The 18,105-nt window shown below is 37.7% G+C and overlaps 1 protein-coding gene across 5 annotated transcripts in view; it reads left to right on the forward strand.

The window, feature by feature from the left end:
* Positions 1 to 18,105, forward strand: part of ZDHHC20 (zDHHC palmitoyltransferase 20) — a 77,103-nt gene that overhangs the window by 16,322 nt on the left and 42,676 nt on the right. For 4 of the 5 annotated variants that reach the window (XR_013998254.1, XM_081129508.1, XM_081129509.1 and 1 more), the window contains exons 2-3: positions 3,352 to 3,378; positions 9,093 to 9,196. Coding sequence is in view for 4 of the 5 variants with exons in the window: in XM_081129508.1 (XP_080985634.1) it covers positions 3,352 to 3,378; positions 9,093 to 9,196 (131 nt within the window). In the remaining variant the exon portion in view is untranslated. The remainder of the gene's footprint in view (positions 1 to 3,351; positions 3,379 to 9,092; positions 9,197 to 18,105) is intronic. The other variant, XM_081129511.1, reaches the window with a different exon arrangement.

The raw sequence follows: 18,105 nt of genomic DNA on the forward strand, positions 1-18,105 counted from the left end.
CTGGAACTGGAAGTCCAAGATCAAGGTGTGGCACATTCAGTGTCTGTGAAGGCCCACTTCCTGGTTCATAGATGGCAGTCTTTTTGCTGTGTCATTGTGTGTTGAGGGAGCTCACAGTGTCTCTTCTCTAAGGACACTAATCCACTTCATGAGGATTTCACCCTCTTGCTCTAATCATCTCCTGAAGGCCCCACCTCCTACTACCTTCACACTGGGGATTAGGATTTAACATATAAATTTTGGAGAGACACAAACATTCATCTGTAGAAAAGAACATTCTCATATAATCAGAGTACAGTTATCAAAATCAGGAAATTAGCATTAATGAAATGTACTACTTTCTAATATATAAGCCTTATTCAGACTTCACCAGTTGCCCCACTAAGCCCTTGTCTTGCTCTATAGCCCAGCCTGTGGTTACACATTGCAGTTAGTTGTCATGTTAGTTTAATCTGGAAGAGCTCCTCAGTCTTGCTTTGTCTTTCTTAATCATGACATTTTTGAAGAGTACAGGCTCCTTTTGTAGAATGTCCCTCATATTAGGTTTGTCTGACGTTTTCTCATGATTAGATTCAGAGTATACATTTTTAGCAAGCATACCACAGAAATAAAGCTGTATCATTGACTGTACCACATTAGGGACTGTTACCTTTAGCCATCACTTAAGGTGGTATCTGCCAAGTTTCTCCATTCTGTAAGGGTACAGTTTGCTTTGTAATTAACAAGTATTCTGGTAGACTCAGGTACACCACACAGACCCCCCTTGTTCAGTTGTGTCAAGTGTAGTCAGCAGACAGCTGTCAGCTCTTTGATCATGATTCTCCTCACCCAAGGCCACACCCTTCTTGGAGAAGCCAGTATCCTGTACCTGAGTGAGAACTACTCAGCTCGATTACTTCAGATCTCCAGCCTACTTCAGGCTCCAACCAAGGTTTCCATAGGCCTGCACTGCAGGTAGACTTTCCCCCTCTGCTGCCTCCCCTTACTTTCACAAATTTTGATCCCCAGTAAATACTTTGTACCCCACACTCAGTTTTAGCACCTGATTCCAGAGAACCTGAGACAGTATCTTTGTGGGGAAATATATTTGTGGTGAAATCTTTTCTGGATTTCTAGCACTTAACTCTTTTTAGCATTTTTGAAGATTCTTGCTTGAAACAGTTATTACTGTGCTGGTTGCCAAATGGTGATTTTTCTAATTCTATGATTTCTTCTATTTTAGTTAGAATTCTGTAAGGAGGAGGTTTCCCTCCTTTCCATTTTTTTATTGATCCATTCACTTATATCCACATGTTCTCATGGATTCTTTTTTTTTTAAATATGTTTTTATTGATTTCTGAGAGAGAGAAAGGGGGGGGAGAGAAACATAAATGATGGGAGTTATTGATCAGGGGGCGTGATCCTGCATGCCCCCTACCGGAGATTGAGCAGGCAACCCAGGGTATGTGCCCTGACTGGAAATCGAACTGTGACCTCCTGGTTCATCAGTGGATGCTCAACCCCTGAGCCACGCTGGTCCGGCGCATGGATTGTTATTTTATGGGTTATAATCTTATTTATTTCATTGCTCAGATTGCCCCAGGTTTGGCCAATAGGATCTGTTTCAATTTGGTTTCTCTGTCCTTTTGATATGTTCCCCTCATTTGTTTCTTCCTTACTTTCTGGTACCATGTGATTTTTAAGGTTTATCTGGAATCTGCCATTTCAAAGTGGACCAAACCTGAATGTAAAAAATAAAAACATTCAAGTACTATAAGAAAATATGAGTGGATGATGTTATAATCAGAGAGTGGAAAGCTATGACATAGATAGTTCAGAGTTAAAGAAAAAATGGAAGTGGCTCATAAACTTATGAAAAGATGTTTACTCACTTATAAGATAAATGCAAAGTAACCTTACCCTGCAATACCAAAAGTGTGAAAACACTTTTTGGGTAGACTGGAGAAACAGGCAATCTTATGCATTGCTGGTAGGAGTATAAAATGGTACAACCCCTGTAACAGGGATTTGGGGGATAAATAGATTTACTTTTGGTCTAGTAATCCCACTGTTAGGAATTTATACTAAAATAAACCTCCACAAATAACACATGCATAAAATTATTCATTGCCACATTGTAACAGCAGAAGATTGGAGACAACCCAGATGTCTATCAATAGAGGCCTGATCAGTTACTGGAACCCCCACACAATGGAGTATTGTGCAGTGCTTTACAAACAAGCCATGATTGTGTCCATGTACTCATGTGGAGTGATGAAAAAAGCAAGGTGTGGAACGGTTCATAAATAGAGAAATTAGAAATACAGGGTGGATAAAAGTAGGTTTATAGTTATGAGTATGGGAAACACAGAGTTTATTCTTATATTATTATTTATTAATGTATTCCATATAAACAACTCTAAACCTACTTTTGCCCCACCCTGTATATACTTACTTGCTTATTTTGCTAAAAGAAATGTTAGAAGGATAAAACAGACACTAATAAAAATGATTATTTGGGGTGAGAAATGAAAGCCAGGCCTTTTTGAGTACCTCTTTCTAGAGTTTTGACTTTTAAACCATTGATACCTTATATATATTGAAAAAGATAAAATTGAAACAAAGAATGGGCGTTGAAGCAAACTTTTTTTGTACAATTTGAAATCATGAAATAAATGCACTTTATTTTTTAATTATTTTTTTCTTTTTTTTTTTTCTTTTTTTAAAATGAACTTAATTTTATATAAAGTTGATACTATAACTACACACAGGAAAGAATTTTTTCAAGTGACTTTTGAACATGGTACTTTTAGTGGGGTTTAGTTTAAAGCCAACACAAATAAAATTTAAAAGTTGCAAAGAAATCTTAAACCACTATGCATTTTTAAAACTATTTTATGTATGTTTTAGGATAAACCAAATAAGTGAATTAGTTAGGAACTAAGATCTTCATTGTAAAAGCAAAAAGATACAAATATGATACCAAAGAAATTATGGAAATTTCTATAGAGATACATTACAGCCTAATTAGATAACTGAGTGCCATGCCATAGAGAGTCCTGTTCATTCTGTAGGTAGCATTAAGGAAAAAGCTAAAGAAACATCACAACTGTAAACATATGGACACACTTAAAATGAACAAAGTTCTGAAAAAAAATGTTTAATGTGATTGCAGTGTTAATGATGAAGAATTTGAATTTTAGCTTTTTAGTGTTTTTTGAGTGCAATTCTGAAGTTGCATTAGTGTTTACATTTTATAACTAAAGTTTATTTTTATGAAAATGATATTAAGATGAATAGTCAACCTGCAATAAAATTTATGTACAAAATTTTAAAGTATATTTATTCACTTTTTTTTTTTTTGTATTCTAGTTACTCTTTCTGGAAATGGAGAAAACGGTAAGACACTTTTAGTCTCAATTTAAGTAGATTACTTATGGTATCATAATTGCAACCCACATACTTTTTATTTAGTGATGACTATTTGTGATTTTGTTTTCAGAAAGACAATATATATTTTTTAAGTTTAAGTAAATAAAATGAGATGTAATACTGGATTTATTTCTATACATTCAATACATTCTTGTTTGCATTTTTTGTAAGTTCTTATTTTGTAAGGTACCTAGTAGTTGTTATTTTGTAAGGCGCCTAGTACCCAAACTTCTTTGATATACTTTTATACATATTTCTGCCTTGTATGTTCTTCAGAACTCTGTAGTAATAGTTTAGATATTTAATATCAGTTCTAGCTAGGGTAGAGGAAGGGATTTTATTTTCTTTTGTTTATGCATTTGTTAAAAATAGTACTTCACTACTCAAAAACATTTAAATAGCTAGACCGTAAATTTGTAAATTGTATTACTAGTTCATTTTGAAAGGGAATTAAAGGTTTTCTAATGACTAGCCAAAGACAATGTCTAGAGGGAAAAATATTTGCTCAAAATTCACTGAGATAAAATAAAATTTTAAGTCTGTTGAGATCAAATTTCAAAAATAAAATTTGATTTGAGATATGGAAATCCAGAGGATTTCTGGAACAGTTGAACAGTTAGAAATTAATTATCCTGAAATTCCCACTCTCTGTTTCCCCATACCAGCAATTTTCCATAGAAACTACAAACAGATATAAGCTCAACCTCTAGAGATGATTGGAGTCTATCTTCCTTCTTTGGGAATTATCCTTATTACTAGAAATGTCCTTATTACTGGAAATAATTAGGCATTAATTATGTAAATCTCAAGTTGCCTTTCAGTTTGATTTCTCAGTAACAGTAATAGACTCAATCTTGGTAGGCGTGTTTTTCTTCCTTTAAATCAAAGCTCTTTCCCATATGTTGAATGCGCACATACAGAAAGCAAAGAATTTCTGAAGTTTTTACAACAGAACTTTTAACTTGTATCATTATTTCTCATTATTTCTTGGGGCTGTTTTCCCCACGTCTTCCAAAGAGTGTTTTGATGAAGTTTTTTGTTTGCTTATTGACTTGTCCATAATTCAGTTATTTGAGTCAGACTTTCTGATTTATAGATTCAGTTTTTCTTTCAGCTTTGATTTAATTTGCTTAGTTAACTTTTGCTGTATATATTTCTTCTGGCATATATATGACCAGAAGTTTGTTATTAGCAATTGAATTAATTCAAACTTATTTAAAATCAATATTTTCTATTATTCTTTACATCATAATTTTGATGCTGGAGTGGGGGAGTCCCTAGTAGCAACTTGAACCCAGACCCAAGAGGGTTTTGGGCTTCGAGCAGGCAAGAATTCAAGACTAGAGCCAAACAAGAGGTTAAAGTGGAAAAGCTGGTTTTATTGAGCAGAGGGGACAAGCAAGAAAAGCCACTCCCAGACACAGTAGTGGACCCTACTCCCCAAAGAAGGAAGATAGACCCCAACCATCTAGAGGTTGAGCTTCTGTTTGTAGTTTCTATGGAAAGTTGCTGGTATGGGGAAATAGAGAGTGGGAAAAAGCTGAGATTAACTCTAACCTTTACAGGGTATAGTTTGTGGCATTGTATTTTCCCTTTATGGTATGGGTAAACAATAAGATTTGCGTGAGTAGCTGTTAATCAATCTTTGCAGGAATTTTCTTTGTCTGGAGGCTCTTCCTGATCCGCTTGCATCTCTGGTCAGCTGGGTTTCATGTCAGGCAGCACGTTGCAGTCCCCTGACTTAACTTTATTTGACTTTAGTTAATTTATATAGTTCTCATACCCCTCTCCTATATAAATTTGATAATAACAATAATCTGTTAAGTACTTACTATATTCCTGGCATTATGCTGAGAGATTTATTTTACTGAGGGTTACGATTTTTTAAAACAAAAGCCATTTTGTTTTTGTTCTTATGGAGAGGAGAAATATTCTAAAAATATGTTAAATGTTTTAAAAAATATTTTAGAGTATATTGTTTTACATCCTCGCCTTAGTTGTAAGTAACTAAATGATCAAGACATTTAAAGTAACTGTAGGTTACCATTTATTTCAAAGCTGTATGATAGTATGTAGATGAGGACTGACAAACTTCACTGAATATCAGACCCGGCAAAAGTATAAATAAGTGAAGTGAGCTAGGTGAAGATGACAGTTGGTCTAACAGTAGGAGACTGAGCTCCAGTATGCTTTTCCAAAGGAAAAACAAATAAAGGAATGAATGATATTGAATCCACTGGGTAAACCATGGGGTTCAACCTGTAGGGAGCTGAAATGATACAAAATGCTGATTTTGAGAAACTAGGATTTTCAGTGAGGATGACAATCAGTTTTAATTGAAGTAAAAAGAAATTTGAACATAGGAGGAGGTTGTAGTTAGGATTTTATCTTGGCATCAGATGTTGGCTTTGAAGTAGGCTGTGACCACTGTTGTTGCTAGAGGTAGACTGGTCTCGAAATAGGTTCTTGCTAAGTTGCAGGAAATTAATTTTGGGGACTCATGCATAAGAGGATTTGGGCAATAATGGGTAGATTTAGTGGAAGGGTGGGCCAGGCATAGATGCCCCTGAAGGGGCTCCTGCACTGCCTCATCCATGACCAGATGGCTCAGCTCCGTCTTGCCGTGGAAGAAGTCCAGCGTCTGGGGCCACCGGCCTGAACTTGTCCCCATCAAGCCCAGGAGGAAGGCCAGGACCCAGAGCTGCCGTGCCATTAGCCCAGCATCCAAGGCTCCAGTAGTCCCACTCTCTGTTCCCCTCTGGCCTGTGATTGCGTTTTGGCCCACGTGGCGGCTGAAGAGAAACTGCATGAGCCGAGACTTGGACCTTTATTAAGCTTTGATTAGATTTTCTTGGATTTAGGAAGGGGTAAACTTTCTTTCAAATCATCTAATCTCTTCCTCCTGGATCTTCCTGCTGCTGTGCTGGTGCAGCCTCCTGTCCAATCCCTTTTCTAGGTTTTTCTCCTTCCCTTTAGGGCTGCCATTTTTGCTCCTACTGAGCATGCTTTCGTAGTAAAAGGACCTCCCCCTGACCATCTTGCCTTCTGCTGCTTTTACCTCAGCAGAGGAATTACCCCTTACTGTTTAACCCATTGGAGGAGGGTGTGGCTGTCCCCTGGAGTGTCTATGAAGCTGTATGCTCCTTCCTCTTTTGTTAATACCTAACTAGCTACTTAATGCTAACACCTAGGTGATGGTTCAAGAAGTGGAGGAAATATAACTTTAGGTGTGACATAGTGAAAGGAACCTTGGATTTTTATCAAGAAGATAGGGGTTTGAATCTGGGTTTCTCATTTAGTAGCTAAGTGAAATTGGGCAAGATATTAAATAAATTCCCCAAGCCTCAATTTTTACATTGTAAACTAAAGGAATACCTTACTAGACTGTTGTGAGGGTTAGAAATAAGATCTACCTTAAATACCTACCTTCTCTTAGTCTTTCTGTGGGCAGAAGTGGTGAATTGAATAACTATAGTTAGGTATGGTTCCCTACTAGGAAGTCCCAGAGTTTTAGAATGCATTTATTAGTCATGTAGATGGAGTTACTTCCCAGGAATTTCACTACCGTGGGGTCGAGGTGGGAGACTGAGCAACGCATATTACACTGCCCACTGAGATGGGTTGCAAGCAAGGGAGACTGGAATAGGGAGACCAGTTGGCATTTGAATTAATCCAAGTGAGATAAGCAACAATTTATGAACTGTTGCACTGGCAGTGAAAATAATAAGGTTACTTTGAAAGAGGTTTTAGGAGCTGGAATTTGAAGTACTTTTTAGATTAGCTGTGTGATTGAGGAGTCATTGAGCCCTGGCTTCCTGTGTGCTTCCTTCCTGTCTCTTGGACCAGGATAATTGCAAAAGAAAATGCTGGGGTCCAAGGAGTTGTCAATTTTTTATTGTTATTTTATTTAAAAAGAACCTTTTAAAAAATCAAAACAGTATTTTGAACTGAATGCATGTTAGCTTTATAAAAACTTTACCACGTCATTTTGTGTGTGTTTTTTTTTTTTAATTTTTAAAAAATCTATCTTTATTGTTGAAAGTATTACAAATGTCCTCCCTTTCCCCCATTGATCCCCTCCACTCTGCACCCCTCCCCCCAGGGCTTCACTACACTGTTATCTGTGTCCATCAGTTATGCATATATGCATATAAGTTTTTAGGTTAATCTCTCCCCACCCATCCAACCACCCCTGCCTTCCCTCTGAGATCCGTCAGTCTGTTCCATGCTTCTATGTCTCTGGGTCTATTTTGTTCATCAGTTTATTTTGTTCATTAGATTCCACCTATGACTGAGATCATGTGATACTTGTCTTTCTCTGACTGGCTTATTTCGCTTAGCATAATACTCTCCAGGTCTCACCATGCTGTCTCAAAGGGTAAGGTGTCCTTTGTTTTTACAGCTGCATAGTATCAAAGGTGTAAATGTCCGAGAAGATGCTTGATATGATTTCAGTCTTCTTGAACTTGTAGAGACTTGTTTTGTGTCCTAATATGTACCACGTTGTTCTTAATGTTTTTCACTTCACGGCAGATCAGTGAAAACTTTTATCACTGCTTCACTTTGGGAAACGCTGACATAGGGAATGTACAAAAAGAACCAGCTTTTGAAAAGAAATTAAGATGTCTGGATAGTAATAATAGCCAGTATTAATTGAGGATTTATTATGTGCTAGGCATTGTCCTAAGTGTTTTGCATTTATTATATTAGCTCATCAGTATTAAGCAACTAACTTTAATGAATCAAGCTAAGTGGTTTAATTTAAGTCTGAGCAAGTTATCTGGGGAGTAGAGTATGAGAGGGTAATGAATTCTGAAGGTAACGGAGGAAGCTTTTGTGGAAGAAGTAGTATTTGATCTGAACTTTAAAATGAGTAGAATTTCAAATTTTTATGCTTGTCTATGCTTTTGTTTTTCTGTGGGTTTGTGATGCTGAGTTCCAAACTTAGAATTTAAGCACCTGGTAGATAGTAGATGGTTCTTGCTTCTTGTGGAAAACAGTCTCACTTCTTCCAAATAGAAATACTACAGAACCCAACAAAAAGCTTTAAGTTATATCAGTGAGTTAATATTTGGAGATAAAGATGTTGGAGTCTTATACTAATCCACTTGGGAAACGGTTATGGCAGAAATTCAAAGTGGCTAAAATTTTTTGGTTACCCTATGTTGAGAGAAGAATGAAATTTAGGATACCTTTCTGAACAATCCAGGAATTGAGTTTTTTCTAATGTACTGATTATTCCCTGTGATAGGAACTTCCTTTATTTATTTTCAGTTCATATTTTCCTGAATTTAATGTTCATAGTAATGGAATCTGTTTTAAGTCATTTAAAGTCATTATAGCTAGATGTTTAAGTTAGTTTTAGGAAGAGCTTGAAATGCAACCAGTGAAAGAGATATTTCAACTTAAATCTTCAGCAACTCAATGAAATCAAATCTCATCTCAGACTAATCTTATAGTACCTATAAACCATGCTGTTAACCCTTAAATACAGAATGCTCCTTCATATCTGTAATGTTACATCATGCAAATAAAGGACTTTATATATTTGATGTCTTTAATATGTTTTAATTATTTTTTATTAGATTAAAACTCCTGACCCTAAATATTGTGTTTTAATATAATGCTTTTTCCCTGTTTTCACCAGAGTTCAATGAAATGTTATTTGTTTTATTTACCAGGAAAGGCCGTTGTTTACCTTGTGGCTTTTCATCTGTTCTTTGTTATGTTTGTATGGTCCTATTGGATGACAATTTTCACCTCTCCTGCTTCCCCCTCCAAAGAGGTAAATTTAATGTTGGTAAATTGCCAAATCCTATAACTAATTATGGAATTATTTTCTCCGTGTTACCTTTGTTAAAACTTTATTATATGATGCATTTGTTCTGTTTCCATTCATGAAAGTGCTTGGTAATTCTGCATTGTGGATGTGAGTCACCAGCTTATTCTCAGGTACAGCCCCCACTCACATAGCATAAAGATTAATGATGTGTTAAAGTTTAGCTATACTAATATTCTTCTGCCATGTTATATTTTCTTAAATTAAAGACATACTTTATATCACTGGAATAAAAAAGTGTTAAGGGACAGAAAGAAGTTAGAAAAGTAGGGTTTATTTTTAGAAACCTTTTTTCCCCCCTAAATATATCTTTATTGATTTCAGAGAGAGGAAGGGAGAGAGAGAGAGAAACAGCAATGACGGGAGAGTCATTGATCAGCTACCCTCTGCATGCCCCCGACTGGGGATCGAGCCTGCAACCGAGGCATGTGCCCTGACCAGGAATCGAACCCCGATAGCCTGGATCCTAGGTCAATGCTCAACCACACCCGGCAGGGCTCTTTTTAGAAACCTTTTAACATTTATATTTTCTCAAGCCTGAATGAATATGCTGCAACTGAAGAGAGTAACTTGATTTTGGGAACAAATTGTCTAGGCTGTTACTTGTTACACCTTAATCTGGCTAGTGTTTCTTCTAGTTGAAGGTTCCACCGGGAAAGTAATGTGAGTGAATGTTTATGTGGACTGAGTTTCAAGACCAGTGTGCCTCTCTTGCCTTGACATTGCCTGAATTTGCCTTTACCTAAACTTTAGGTTAGCTAGATGTTTAAGAATATATTCCCACCCGGCCGGACGTGACTCAGTGGTTGAGCGTTGACCTGGGATCCAGGCAATCAGGGTTCGATTCCTGGTCAGAGCAAATGCCCGGGTTGTGGGCTCAATCCCCGGTGGGGGGCGTGCAGGGAGCGGCCGATCGGTGACTCTCTCATCATTGATGTTTCTGTCTCTCTCTCTCCCTCTCCTTTCCTCTCTCTGAAATCAATAAAGACATATTTTTAAAAAAAGAATATATTCCCTAGAGTTAGGATCATCTGAGTTTGGTTTTTCTGCTGTAACATATTGCTTAATGAATCTGAGCCTTAGTTTCTTATTGGAAAATGAAGTTAATAATAGTTCCTGTCTCTGTGGGATGTTTTTGAAACAATTAAGTGAGATTCACTCATGTAAAGCTTTTAAGATAGTACCTGACACATGGTTAGCACTCAGATATTAGCTGATGATGACAATGTAATTATTTCTCTTCATAATAAATTCATTAATAATTATAGACCAGATGTTTAAAATTATCAACTTCCATTTAACTTTTTATAGAATAATGTATATGCAGAAAAATATATGTACAATAAGTGTACACTTGATGAATTTTCACAAACTGAACACACTTGAGTGACCACTACCCAGGTAAGAAGGGAACATTACCAGCTTCCCATAGCCTCATGCTCCCTTCCACTCACCCACTTCATATGGGAAGCCACTCCAGTAGCACTGATTAGTTTTACCTGGTTTTGTACTTCACATAAATGGAGTCATACAGGACATATACTTGTGTGTGTGGCTTCTTTCATTAACATCCTATTTGTGAGATTTGTTCATGTTGTTGTATACAGTTGTAGGTCATTCATTCTCATTATTCAGTATTTAGTTGTGGTCTATAACACAATTTATATACCTGGCCTTCTGTTGATGTGCACGGACATTTGGGTAGCTTCCAGTTTAAGGTTACTACAATAGGACTGATGTGAACATTGTGGTGCATGGACAAATGCATATACACACATACATGTATAGTTCTTTTGGGTAGATGCGTAGGAGTAGAATTGCTGGATCATAAGTTGTATACACATTTAGCATTAGTAGATAATGCCATACTTTTCTGCCCATTTTTCTTGTGTGCTTTTGTTTTAAGGGGTATTATAAACCATTAATAAAATAATGTTTCTTCAAATATATTCTTCAGTCAGCCCTTAAAGTTATGCCATCCATATCTTAATCTCTAAGTTAAAACGGACTTGATTTTATTTAATCACTAGTCTGGGTGGCTGTTGAAAACATAACATGCATGAGAGTTTAGTTCTCATTATAGGAAATAAAAAATAGAATAAGGAAAGCAATTGGTAATACTTTTAAGAAGCAGTATACTAGAGAGGTCAAGAACTCAGACTAGCTCCAAACTGCCCAGGTTCAACTCTTATCTCTGCCACTGAGCACTTGTGAGATAGCAGAGACTTAGCTTAACTGTCTGTAGCTCAGACCTCTCTGTAAAATGATGACAGTAGTACATACCTATGGGATTGTTTTAAGGGTGGAATCAATTAATATATGTGATTAATAAATGTATAGTAATATATAATTAATACTATAAAGTGCTTCAGAGAATGCCTAACACAGTAAGTGCCTTCTAAATGTCACTGTCTTTTGTGGTGGTGGTTTTTGGTACATTGTACCCATTTAGCCTTCTGGCCAGGGCTTAAGCCTTTACATCCACTGCTTAACTGTTTCTCCAAGTTTAGCTACCTGTCCAGTTATGCATCTGGTGGCCCTGCTCCACACATCCTACCTTCCTTGTCGTGGCTCTGTTATCTCGTATCATAATTATGTGTTTTACTGGTATGTGTCAGCCTATTAAACTTTCAGTTTTTTGAGGGCAGGGATCATTTCTATCATGTTCTCCACTGTATTCATCTTCCCACTTTTGACCACATAGTGAGTGTTCAGTAATTACTGAATGAGTGAATTATTAAATCATTAAGGGCTAGCTAAGCTAAGCTTCCTTGATAACCAAGGACAGGAATTTAAGGTTCTCTTTCTAAAAAAGAGTACAGTGTGCTAACTGAGATACTCTTTATAAGTAATTACAAAGCTGTGATATAGGTGCTAGTGTAACTGTGTTCAAAGTACTGTTAGCTCAGAGGTTAAAGCAACAATTGGGAATGAAAATCTTGGGGAATCGAGTGGGTCTAAAAAGCAAAAACTACATTTTTAGGAAAGTTAAGTTAAAAGTATGGGTATTTTTTTCATTTTTTTAGTCAGCAAGTACTTACTATTTACTGTTTGTCAGACTGGTAGGCACTAGGAATAAAAAAAGACAGATAGGGTCTTTATACTTAAAGGAAGAGACAGATGATAGTAAACAATTATAAATTGTGATAAATTTTTAAAAAGGAACATAATGTGGTAGAGCATACCAGTAAAAGCTATTAGAAAAAAAGCTATTTTAGATAGCATGGTCAAAGAAGTCTTCTCTGAAAAAGTGGCATTTAAAAATGGCTGAGACCTTTATGAGTATCTCTTTCACTAAATAAGCTCTTTGAAGGAAGAATCTATGTTGTTTATTGCTGTGTCCTCATTACCTAGAATCAGACCTAGTGTATAATGGACAGATTACTAAATGCTTGAATGAATGAATGAATGAATGAATGGTGAGGAAGAGGCAGCATATGAAGAGCTGGTAGGCGCCCTGCCCAGTGTTGGTAGTTAGAGCATCTGCCCTCGCACCGAAGGGGGGTGGGCTTGATCCCCAGTCAAGGGCATGTATCTGTGTTGCAGGTTCCATCTCTGGCCCCAGGTCAGGGCACATGCAGGAGGCATCCAATCAATGTGTGTCTCCCACATACATGTTTCTCTCTCTCCCCCTTCCTCCTTCCCTTTCCCCCTCTCTCCCCTCCCTGTCTCCCCTCTCCCCCCTCCCTCTCCCCTTTCTCCTTCTCTCCCCCCTCCCTTTCCCCCTCCTCCTTCCCCTCCCTCCCTCTCCTCTCTCTCAAAATCAATGGAAAAAATACCTCAGGTGAGGATTAACAAAACAAACAAAAAAAGAGCTGGTAGGCATCTTTCATCCCTAAGTGTCATTTTTCTAAAAATAAAATATGTTTCCATCACTCCTCTGGCAACCCTTCAGAGGTTGTCGGTCAGCTATAAAATGAAGGTCCTGCTCATTTGCATGGTACACAAGATGCTTCATGAACTAAAATCGTACCAATTTCATCTCCATCACGTCTTCCTGGAACTCTGTACTCAAGTAATATGTTACCCTGAACACACTGTTTTCACATCTTTGTGCTTCTATACCCTGTTTTTTTGCCAAGATTCTCTTTCTCTGTCTTCCTGAAAGATTCCTGTTTATCTTTCAAAACCCAGCTTAGATACCACTTCTTCTAGGAAACTTTCATTGACACCTCCCACCCCCAAAGCAGCTTTTATCTTACCTTGTAAAGTTAATGTTGTATTTGTAATGCTGGTTTGTAATTTGCAATTCTTTGTTTACATGGCTAACATTTCTGTTAGACTTTATGAATGTACTTTTGAAGGCAAGGTGTATATTTTTAGTTTTTGGATCCCTAATAACTGGGACAGTGCTAAGCTCTTGATTGGTATTTAATATATATTTAAATTGAACTGTCTGAACACTGAACTTAAAATGACATTTCAACCCTAGCCAGTTTGGCTCAGTGGTTAAACTGTTGGCCAGTGGACTGAAGGGTCCCTAGGTTCAGTTCTGGCAAAGGGCACGTACCTTGGTTGCAGACTCAGTCCCCAGCCGCAGTGCTTGCAGGAGGCAACCAATCGATGTGTCTCTTTCACATCAATGTTTTTCTCTCTCTCTTTCTCCCCCCCTCCACTCTCTCTGAAAAGCAATGGAAAAAAAATATCCTCAGGTGAAGATTAAAAATTATTTTTTTAAAAATGACATTTCATAGTTTGAATAATGTTCAGTAGTTTTGTTGTTTTAAATACGTTTTTATTGATATGAGAGAGGAAAAGAGAGGGAGAGGGAGAGAGACATCGAACAGCTGCCTTCTGCACGCCCCCTACTGGGGGTGGAGCCAGAAACCTGGGCATGTGCCCTGACTGGGAATCTAACCAGTAACCTCTTGGTGTATGAGACAATGCTCAGTCAACTGACCCACACCAGCTGGGCTGTTCAGTAGTTTTTAATGGAAAATAGATTTCTAGTAATAATTTCAAAACTAATCCATTTTAAATTTTATTTCATTCCTCATCTAAAATTTGGGCATCTCTTGAGATTTTCATTTGGTTTCAGATTTTCATAATTAATAACGTTAGTTCTTAAGGAAAAATAATGATGTTGAGGCCTGAAATACTATAGTAGGCTACAAATAGGATAGCCTAGGGAAATTTGTTCAGATTTTACAAGGAAACTAAAATTTGGTTGGAATATCTCTTGTCCAGATATGTATTTAACATCATGTTACTGGCATTGGGGTGCTTGGGTTCCCCAAGATAGAAATCAAGAGGAAACCCCAGAGAAATTTCCAGACAGATTTTTTTAAAAGTAATTTTTTATTTTTAGATTACAGTTGACATACACTATCATATTAGTTTAAGATATACAGCCCAGTGAAAAATATTTATATAACTTATGAAGAGATCACCTCGATAAACCTACCTGGCACCATACATAGTTATTACAATATTATTGACTATATTCCCTATGCTGTATTTTACATCCCTGTGACTATTTTGAAACTACCAATTTGTACTTCTTAATCCCTTTACACCCATTCCCCCAACCTGCTTCCCAACTGACAACTATCAAAATATTCTCCGTATGTGTGACTTTGTTTCTGTTCTGCTTGTTCATTTAATTTGTTTTTTAGATTCCACATATAAGTGAAAGCATATGGCATTTGTCTTTCTCTGTCTGACTTATTTCACTCAGCACAATTTCCTCTAGGTCCATCCATGTTGTTGCAGATGGCAGGATTTCATTCTTTATTATGGCTGAGTCATATTTTATTGCATCACTTCTTCTTTATCCTTTTATCTATTGATTGACACTTAGGTTGCTTCTGTATCTTGATTATTGTAAATAATGATGCAATGAACATATGAACATACAGTATGTTGGGCATTTTTTTAATCCTCACCTGAGGATATGCTTAGAGAGAGGACAGGAGAGCTGAGAGAGAGAGAGACAATGACAGAGACAGAAACAGACAGACATTGATGTAGGAGAGAAACATCAATCAGTTATGTTCCCCATGTGCCCCAACTGGGGATCGAACCCACAATGCAGGTATGTTCCCTAACTGGGAATCAACCAGCAACCCCTCAGTGCACAGGAAGATGCTCACCCAACTGAGCCACAATGGCTGGTCTGTATATGTATTTTTAATTTAGTTTTTGGATAAATACCCAGAAGTGGAATTGCTGGGTCCTTTCTTGTCTCTGGTTATAGTCTTTGTTTTATAGTCTTTGTTTTAAAATCTGTTTTGTCACCATGGCCGGGGGGCTTAGTTGGAGCATTGTCCCATACACCAAAAGGTTGCAAGTTTAATCCCCAGTCGGGGAGTGTATGGGAGGCAACTGATCGATGTTGCTCTCTCACATCAATGTTTCTCTCTCTCCCCCTTCCTCTCTCTTTAAAAAAACTAATCAGTAGCCTGTCTGATGTGACTCAGTGGTTGAACATTGACCCTTGAACCAGAAGGTCACTTTTCGATTCCTGGTCAGGGCACATGTCCAGGTTTCGAGCTCAATCCCCAGTAGGGGGCATGCAGGAGGCAGCTGATCAATGACTTTCTCTCATCACTGATGTTTCGCTCTCTCCCGCTCCCCTCCTCTCTTTGAAATCAATAAAAACCTGTTTTTAAAAAAAATCAATAAAAACCTATCTTCAGTGATGGTTAAAAATAAATTTTAAAAAATAAAAATAAAGTCTGTTTTGTTTAGTGTAAATATTGCTACCCCACCTTTTTTTTTCCTTTCCATTTTCATGAAATATCTTTTTTCTTTACTTTCAGTCTGTGTGTGTCAAAATATGTTTTTCCATACCTTTCAGTCTGTGTGTGTCTTTCAATTTGAAATGGGTCTCTTATAGACAACATATATAAGGGTTTTGTTTTATTATCCATTCAGCCACCATATGTCATTTGATTGGAACATTTAATCCATTTCCATTTAAAGTAATTGTTGATAGATATGATTTATTATCATTTCATTATTCCTATTTTTGATCTTTCTTCTCCTTAAAGAAGACTCTTTAACATTTCTTATAATACTGATGGTGATGAAATCCTTTAGCTTTTTCTTGTCCCAGAAGCTCTTTTTATCTGTCCTTCAGTTCTAAATGATAGTCTTGCTGGGTAGAGTAATCTTGGTTGTAGGTTCTTGCTTTTCTTCACTTTGAATATTTTTTGCCACTTCCTTCTGGCCTGCAAAGTTTCTGTTGAGACATCAGCTGACAATCTTATGGATGCTCCCTTGTAGGTAACTATCTGTCTTTTGCTGCTTTTAAGATTCTCTCTTTGTCTTTAACCTTTGGCATTTTAATTATGATGTATCTTGGTGTGGGCCTCTTTGGGTTCATCTTGTTTGGGACTCTCACCAGGTTAGGGAAGTTTTCTGCCATTTTTTCAAACAGATTTTCAATTTCTTGCCTTCTCTCTTCTCCTTCTGGTACCCTCATGATGCAAATGTTGATACATTTGAAGTTGTCCCAGAGGTTCCTTACACACTATTCTCTTTTTCTTTTTCTTTTTTAATTCTTTTTTCTTTTTGCCATTCTGATTGGGTGTTTTTTGCTTCCTTATTTTCCAAATCAGTGATTTGATTCTTGGATTCGTCTGCTCTACAATTGATTCCCTTTCAATTATTCTTCTTTTCAGTTATTATGTACTTTTTTGTTGGTGTTAATCCTCACCCAAGAATATTTTTCTGTTGGTTATTAGAGAGAGTGGAAGTGGGTGGGGGGAGACAGAGAGAAACATCAAACCTGCAACCCAGGTATATGCCCTTGACCAGGAATCAAACCCATGACCCTTCAGTGTGTGGGCTGACACTCTAACCATTGAGCAACACTGGTCAGGGTAGTGTGTCTTTCATTTCTGACTGATCCTTTTTTATGTTGTTGGAACTTCTCACTAAGTTAATTGAACATCCTTATAACTAGCGTTTTGAATTCTGCATTTAATCGATTACTTGTCTTTATTTTGTTTAGTTTTTGTTGTTGTTTGTTTGTTTTGTTAATTCTCACTTGAGGATATTTTTCCCATTGATATTTTTAAAGAGAGTGCAAGGGAGTGGGAGAGACAGAGAAACATCAGCGTGAGGGAGACACCTCAATGGGTTACCTCCCACACACACCCTACTGGGGCCGGGGATCAAATCTACCTGAGGTGTGTGCCCTTGACTAGAATTATACCTGAGACCCTTCAGTCCACAGGACGACGGTCTAACCACTGAGCCAAACTGACCAGCACTTGTTTACTTCTTTTTCTGGAGTTCTCTTCTTTCGTTTGGGACATATTTCTTTGTCTCCTCATTTTGCTAGCCTCCACAGATTTGTTTTTATGTACTAGGTAGAACTGTTATGTCTCCCAGACTTGGTAGAGTGGACTAGTATTGTAGGTGTTCTATAGAGCCCAATAGCACAGCCTCCCTGATCACCTAAGCTGGGCCCTGGAGGTACACCCCCCATGTGGGCTGTGTACCCTCCTCTTGTAGTTGAGCCTTGATTGCTGTTGGCACATCAGTAAGAGGGATTTATCCCTAGGCTGACTGGCTTCCACCACTGGGTGTGACCATTGTGGAGGACCTGCTATGCAGCAGTCCACCCCACAGTGCGTCACTCACACCAGGGGGGCTTTGATGCCCACTGAGTCTGCTCCTTGCACGTGTCTCTTGTGGAGGTTGTTGCATGGTGCTTCAGCGTGGTCTGAAGCTGTCCAGTGGGTCCACTGGCTCTGGGACATCTTGGGAAGTACAGGCCAAGTTCAGCTGTCTGTGTCCTGCACAACACCACCAGATATGACCTACAAACGTGTCTGAAGATGGCTGCTACTTGTGCTGGGATTGAGGTGCCCAGGAGTATCTAAGCTGAGAGAGGTCAGCTGCTG

Source organism: Miniopterus schreibersii (assembly GCF_964146895.1).
Source record: "Miniopterus schreibersii genome assembly, chromosome: 2".
Classification (NCBI taxonomy): domain Eukaryota; kingdom Metazoa; phylum Chordata; class Mammalia; order Chiroptera; family Miniopteridae; genus Miniopterus; species Miniopterus schreibersii.